General features: G+C 36.8%; 1 protein-coding gene across 1 annotated transcript in view; it reads left to right on the forward strand.

The window, feature by feature from the left end:
- Positions 1–7,872, forward strand: part of CWC27 (CWC27 spliceosome associated cyclophilin) — a 426,501-nt gene that overhangs the window by 209,607 nt on the left and 209,022 nt on the right. The window contains exon 11 of the mRNA XM_007952852.1: positions 5,063–5,166. Within this exon, the coding sequence (XP_007951043.1) occupies positions 5,063–5,166 (104 nt within the window). The remainder of the gene's footprint in view (positions 1–5,062; positions 5,167–7,872) is intronic.

The following is a 7,872-nucleotide window of genomic DNA, read 5'->3' on the forward strand; positions in this document are numbered from 1 at the left end:
AGAAGGAACACTGTAAAAAAAAAAAAAATGCATTGACCCATGTCACTTTAGTTTTGTGTATTTCACTGTATATATATTTCAATAAAATGCATTAAAAAAAAGAAGAAGAAGAAGTAAACTACTATGTCCTTCTTCCATGTCTGTTTTAGTGTGGAAACTCTGCTAAGACTTGTCTACCATGGGTGACCCTGCTGGTGTTTGAAATACCAACAGCATAGCTTCTAGCATCACAGCAACATGTGAACCACCACAGTATGACAAACTGATAGGCAAATGGTGGACAAAGAACAGATACCTTTAATAATGTAATAAAGCACCAGCCACTCCTCGGAAGGAAGGTTGGGCAATCCTACTTCCGTAGTGATACTGCCTCGGAAACCCAAGGAGGGGTCGCTATGAGTCGGGGCCGACTCAACGGCACATAACAACAACAACAACAACAACAACAAATAGTATTTTATCACTAGTTATTATAGACATTTTAATTCTTTAAATTGCCTGTGTAATTTAAGTTAAATTGTCATGAATTGGCTGTAATATATTCTGATCATGAAAAAAACTGCCTTCTAAGCACCTGATAGTGAGCTTACTTGTATTGATCCTTAATCTTTGCATCAGCCTTGTTGTAATAATATATATTAACAATATATAAATGAGAAACTGAGACTCGGTGATATTGACAAACTTACCCCAAATCTGTACTCAAGTGCCACTTTCTTCATAAATTCTTGAAAGTTCATGAAGATTTTAGTAGACAGAAATAGTAGAGAAAGGCCATTGTAAATTATGGAAATGGCATGAACAAAGGAGTAGGTGTGGTGAAGTTTAAGCAAAGGTAATTATACTATGTTTGGCTGGAACTTAGAGTAACTATAGAGGATAAATAGGAGATAAAGTTGAAAAAGTAGTTTGAAGTTAAGTCATGAGAGAGACTTAAGTGCTTGGAAAGAAATTAGTACGTATATCAGTGGGATTTATGGTGTCATGAAGAGCAGGAGAGTAGAATTTTAAGATTTGGCAGAAGTTTAAAAAATGAATGGAAGAAAGGTCAGATTAGAGATAGTTAGACCAAGTAGGAGACTGTTGTAACAGTAGGTCATGAAAATACAAAGAAGGCCTAAATTAGACTGTGTCACTAACCACAGAAAGGATTGTGAAATATTTAGTGGAAGCGTCTGTCTGACATTTGGAAATGTGAATTTAAGCATGGTAATGGAGGTCAGGCAAATAATCTCAATTTTATGTATTTACCATAGTAAGTAACATGGAATTGAAGTTCTGAATGTGGATGAAATGTGTAAAGAAGAAACAGAAAGACAGAAGTGAGATTAAATTACTGAGAAGAACCTAAATTTGAGGGGCAGAAGGTGTGTTTTGGATTGAATTGTATCTCCCAAAAAGATGTGTTGAAGTCATAATCCCCAGTTCCTGTGAATGTGACCTCTTATGGGAATACAAGGTCTTTAATGGCCTTTGCAGATGTATTTAGTTAGCATGAGGTCAAATTGGAGTAGGGTGGGCCCTATCCTATATGACTGGTGCCCTTAGGAGAAGAGACTCAGATAAACAAAAAGGGAAAATGACCATGTGAAGATAGAGGCAGAGGTTGCCACAAAGCAAGAAATACCTGGGGCTACCAGAAGCTGGAAGAGACAAGGAAGTAGCTTCCCCTAGAAAGCACAGCCTTGCTGTTACCTTCAAATCAGGTTTCTAGATTCCAGAACTGTGAAAGAATAAATTTCTTTGGTTTTTAATCACCCATTTTGTGGTACTTTGTATGGCTGCCCTAGGAAACTAATACAAAGTAGAAAAGTAAAAGTCAGTGAAAACAGAAAAAGAATATCAAAGAGGAAGAAGGAGATCTGGCCTGGCACTGTCTGAGATAGCAAAGGAGAAGAGGTGTACGAGTATCAACAAAGTGTGGCTCTTCTGAAGATCCAAGATAGGGTCTACAGGTAACCCATTGGAATTTGTGATTAGGAAGTTATAGGCTACATCTGAGGGAGCAATTTAACAAGCATGTCATTTACTAGAAGGCATTAAATGGATGGTTAGTGGGTAAAATTAAGTCAATAAAAGCAATTCAGAAATTTTATTATAAAAAGCAAACAAACAGACAAATGGAAGCACAAGGGCATGGCTCAATTTTAAGAAAACATTCTCCTTGGCTAATTACAAATGCTTGAAAGTTATACTTTGCCCTACATTCTCTCCCCAGCTCTGTCTTTGATATTATCCTCTTATAGTGAATAAGTGTAATAATAAAATAAATTTAACATAAACAAGAAATATGAATTGTAGTGAACAAATGTTTAAACAAGTGTGATGATAACATAAAGCTGTGACAGAAGTAACCAAGGGTGTGGACAAGCTAACAGAAAAGACAGAACAAGTCTGGTATAGAAAGACAAGATGGGAAAATGCTGATTATGGAGTATATAAGGACCAGCAAAACAGCAGTTCATTGCTCAGAGCAATACCAGAGCCTTTGCACGGGTGAGGGTCTGACTTCCTCCAGTGGAGTGGCTAAGGTGTACGTCGACCTTCCTTATCTCCAGACTGTGGCCAGGTCTGGTGGAGGATATTCTATTTTGAAGTGAGCAGTCTTGAGAGTGATCTCGCTCTAAGCTCACACGTTTGTGGTGTGGTGCTCTTGGATGCTCAGAGCACCCAAGGTGTAGGTGAGGTGAAAGTAACAGCCATCAGTGGCCAGCTTGGGTGGGAACCAGCATATTCTGGGAATGTCCGGTACAGAGGATGGACTGGCAACAGCAGCTTGTCTGGGGTAACCCTGTGGTCTCTTGCGTCTACAACGTGTCTCAAGGCAAAGCAGGACGCATGCCCCCGACAGTAAGCCCATACACTCCCAGTGTGGCACTATTCCTGACTCCTCCTGTGGAGTCTAGCAGAACAAACACCAATATTGCCATGACCAAGTAGAAGAAGGTATCACTACCAACCTCATCACGAGAACTGTACTCATTGGAATCCTCCACAAGCTCGTCCCTGACACTGACTGATAAGTACTAACTCTGTTTATCTACTCTTGCTTGCATAAGTCCTTCATGTATGGAGACAGCCAACCTTCGTTTGTTGATATTCTTGTGTATTAATAAGCCTGACATTGTGGAAAGACACAGATTTTGAATAGAGTGATCGTATATCACCACCTGCTCAAAACCCCTGCCCCTTTAAAATCTTAAAGCTCTTAAAATCTTTAAAAACCTTCTTGTTTCAATGTGTACCCCGTTTTCAGACCTCTATGTCTTAGTTCAGATGTTCTGCTTGAATGCTTCTCCACTCTATCTCCACATGGCTGACTCCTACTTATTTTTCAGGGCCCAGTTCAAATTCTTCCTCTGTGGAGTGAGACCCTTTGGGTTTCCGAGGTCATAAATCTTTACGGAAGTAGATTGCCCAGTCTTCCTTTAGGGGAGTGGCTGGTAGGTTTGAACCGCCAGCCATCTGGTTAGCTGTCAAATGCCTTGGGCACCACACCACCAGAGATTCTTAATTCAAATGCTTCCTCTGTGATGCTATTACTTATTTAGCCTGCAATAATCTTTACTTCATTGAACTCCAAAATCCTTTGGTAATTTCTCAGTCATGGCATTTAGCACATTTTACTCTGTAGTGAGCATGGTTTACGTCCCTCAAATTTTAGGCTCCTTAAAGACTTTCTCATAGTGCCTAAGGCATTTGACTAGTAACCAGAAGGCTGGTGTTCAAACCCACCAGCCACTCCTCGGAAGGAAGATGGGGCGATCTACTTCCGTAGTGATACTGCCTCAGAAACCCAAGGAGGGGTTGCTATGAGTCAGATCTGACTAGATGGCAGTGAGTTTTTGTTTTTTAAAGACTTTCTCAAGGTGGCAGTGTACTGTCTGTCATGAAAAGCACATAAACTTTAGAACTTGTACAGTTCTTTTTCTTTTTTTAAAAGTTTCTAGCTCTGTCACTTACTGTGTGGCTTGAGGCAAGGTATTTAATCTCCATAAACCTCACCTTTTTACCTGACAAATGCCTATGTCACAGGTTATTGAGAGCATTAAGTGAGAGATGTAACTGATTTAAAGCATTTAGTAAAGTTAAGTTCTCTTCCCTCATTCATCTGATTTTTGTGCCAGGACACAGCACAGTACTATACAAATATTAGATGTTCCAGAAATTGTTGAATGAATTAGTAATTCCTTTGCCATCACTAAATGTGTAAAGATTACTGTAATTACTAGGCTACTACTTTATTGGGTTGGTTTAAAAAAAGAGAGGAGGTTTCCATTGGGACAGAGCATATTGCAGATTTACTGAATTAAAATAATAATGGAGAATTATCTGGTGGATAATGATAATGTCAAATAAAATTTTTAAAAAAAATTCACTGCCACTGAGTCAATTCTGAATCATAGCAACCCCCACTGGGTATCAAAGACTATAAATCTTTACAGAAGCAGACTGCCTCATCTTTTTTCCATGGAGCAGCTAGTGGGTTTAACCCACCGACCTTTTGGTTAACAGCCAAATGCCTTAATCACTACACCACCAGAGCTCCTTAATGTCATATAAACCATATTTAAACTCAGATGAACTCAAATTAGAAAAATACCCATCAAGAAAAAAAAGAAAAGAAAAAAGCCATTTCTTTTACCATTCAAGCAGAAACTAGACTCTGAGGGGGCCAAAAATGTTGCCTGGGCTTAAGCAAGCCCATTTATCACTTACACTGTGATATATACTCCAACCTTACAATTTTCATACTCATTTTTAACAGTTTTAAATATAGTGCCAGTGAATAGGACTGTATTCCAGAGACTATAAAACTGGAAACTCTAAAATTAGACTATGATCTAAAGACTAGTTTAAAAACCTTGCATTTCATTTCAAGAGTAATGGATTCCACAAGCACTAACAAACGGTGTTGTTTGAATCATCTGAAAAGTTTTGACAATGTTGCAAATCCTTATTTGTTTTAGACATTTCATGTACCTGAAAACTAACAATTCTATTTGTGTGAAACAACCTTCTCAGTATATTATATACTTATGTAACTGTTTTTGCTTTATAGTGAAGAGCTCCGGAAAGAAGCAAGACAATTAAAAAGAGAACTCTTAGCAGCAAAACAAAAAAAGGTAGAAAATGCAGCAAAACAAGCAGAAAAAAGAAGTGAAGGTAAGGGCACTTCATAGGTTCATATTTTCACTTGATACCTCTGATTCTATTCCTCATACTCTTTCCTGAGTTGAGTTGTTGTTGTTGTTTTATGTAATATTTTCTTTGGATGTTTAGCCAGTAAAATAAATTTCCACCGAGCCCTTTTGTCTAAGAAGTAAATTCAGTGCAAGCATGATCTATTGTTCCCAAATAAATTTACTGAGACTAACAGCAGTTAACCTGAGACAAAGCTTAAGTGTTCCCATAGCACAAAACTGGATTAAAAGTACAGAAAGATGAACGTTCATTTGTATATTGCATTATCTTTAAAACATTTAAGAAATGTGGGCCCTGTGGTTGGGACTCATGTAAATATTTGTGCATTGATGTGAACAGTATTAAATGCTTGTTTTTGCTGTTGTTTTTTGTTTTTACTTTTATTCTTATGTTAGGTCACAAAGTATCTAAAATATTGATAAAATTGACCAAAAGCTCATCAGAGTAGTACACTGCTATTTATATGGGTATAATTGTTCTTTATTATGATTTTTTAAATTAAGCTAGAGTAGCTTTAAAAAAAAAAGTTGTTTCACTGAAGATATTTAATTAAGTTTGAAAGTATTTCAGCTATTAAAATGTAATATTCATTCTTCAGAATAACAGCTTGGAACTGTTGAGAATCTCTTTACTTTTTAGAATAATAATTTGTATTATTGGTACAATGAATATGACAGGAAATTTGATTCCATTGCCTCTAATGTTGTTAGGCACCATCAAGTTGGCTCCAAATCATAGCAACCCTGCGTACAAAAGAACTAAACACTGCCCCATCCTGCGCCACCCTCACAATCCCTGCTGTGTTTGAGCCCATTGTTGCAGCCACTGTGTCATCAATCGCTGACTCTCAACTTTTCCTCTAATAATGGATACTGAATTTGACTTAACAGACTTGCTTTCTGCATACGTCTTCTATATTCTCATGCTTTTGGAAGCATTAAGTGTTTCTATCTGCCAGGTGCTATAAGAGTTACTGGAGTTATATAGCAAAGAATAAAATGCAGCATTTGCTATTAAGGATTTCATATTTTAATATTGAACAGTGATGCAGCACTTGGCCATAACCATAAAGACCAAACTCATCACCATCAAATGAATTCTGACTCAAATCAATTCCATCCTATATGTTAAAGTACAGAACAACTCCATTGAATTTTCTGGGCTATAATCTTTACAGAAGCAGATCATCAGGCTTTTCTTCTGCAGCATTGCCAGGTGGGCACTTATTATTTATTTTAAATAGCACAAGCAATACCACATAGCTGTCTAATGAGCTCTGGTAGCATAGTGCCTAAGGCACTTGACTGCTAACCAGAAGGCTGGCGATTCAAACCCACCAGCCACTCCTTGGAAGGAAGGTTGGGAGTCTACTTCCATTGTGATACTGCCTCAGAAACCCAAGGAGGGGTCGTTATGAGTCAGGTCTGACTCGATGGCACTTAACAACAACATAACAACATCTAATGAGCAGAGTTCTTAGATTATTTGCACCACATCCCTAATGACTACTATAATGAGAGGTAGGTACCTGATGAAGAATTGAAAGTTGTTGAAATATATTTGAATTAAACTAATTATTTAAAAAATTAAATTGCCATGGTGGCACAAATTGTAAAGAAAGGATAAACTCCCATAATCATTTCATATAGGTAAAATATAACCCAGAATAGAAAAAAGCTATTTTGGCAATACTGAGATTTGCTCCTAGAAAGAAGTATAGTGAGGGTTATTTAGTTTATAAGTATATACATAAATGCTTTCAACTTGAGAAGATCTTTTACCTAAGTCTTTTTATTCATTTCTTAGCTAATGATTATTTAGTAACCCCATGTCTGAAGAGCTGTGCTGGACTAGAGGTGTGAAGTTCCTTTATAGTTCATGGTGTACTAGGAGTGAGAGGAATGGTAATAGATAATTACTGTAACAGTACACAGTTAAGATCTATTAGTGCTTTCTTACTTATTTATATTTTTACTCAAATAGCACATACGTTATACATCCTTTTGCAAACTATGCAACTCCCTCACACATTACTTTCTTATGCACATTATGTGTGCATGTGCACATTGTTTACATGGGCACATCATATGCAAAAATACAGTTAAATATCATTATGTAAAAAAGGGTTTGTGTTTTGAAAATAATTTCTTACCTTAAAAGAAAAGCGTATTTCAGTCTTTTAAGAGTTATTTTGTAGAATGTCTCTCAATTGGAGTTTGTCTGATGTTTTCTCATAATAAGATTGTTCTCAGTGCATGATATCAGGGTTTAATGATGTCTATTGTCTTACCTTGATTGTTTGGTTGAAGTGTTATCCAGTAGGTTGCTACACTCTTCCTTCCTTCCCTTGTGATTTATAAGTATCTTGGGGAAGATACTTTGAAACTATGCAAATATCCTGTTTCTCTACAAACTTCCCCCCACTAATTTTAGCATCCTTTGGTAGATCTTGCCCATAATTATTTCTTACTGTGTTCTAATGGTGACTTTCCCTTGCCTCATTCTAGCTTCTACTTTTATTACTTGGAATTCTTCTGTAAGAAAGAGCTGTCTGTTCTCCTTATTTGTTTGTTTGTTTGTTCATTTATATCAATATGGGCTCAATATTTATCTTACTCCATGTATTATAATCCCAAACTACCATTTTATATATATATATATATATAT

Source organism: Orycteropus afer, unplaced genomic scaffold, assembly GCF_000298275.1.
Source record: "Orycteropus afer afer isolate SDZICR_OR568_19922 unplaced genomic scaffold, OryAfe1.0 scaffold00362, whole genome shotgun sequence".
Lineage (NCBI taxonomy): Eukaryota > Metazoa > Chordata > Mammalia > Tubulidentata > Orycteropodidae > Orycteropus > Orycteropus afer.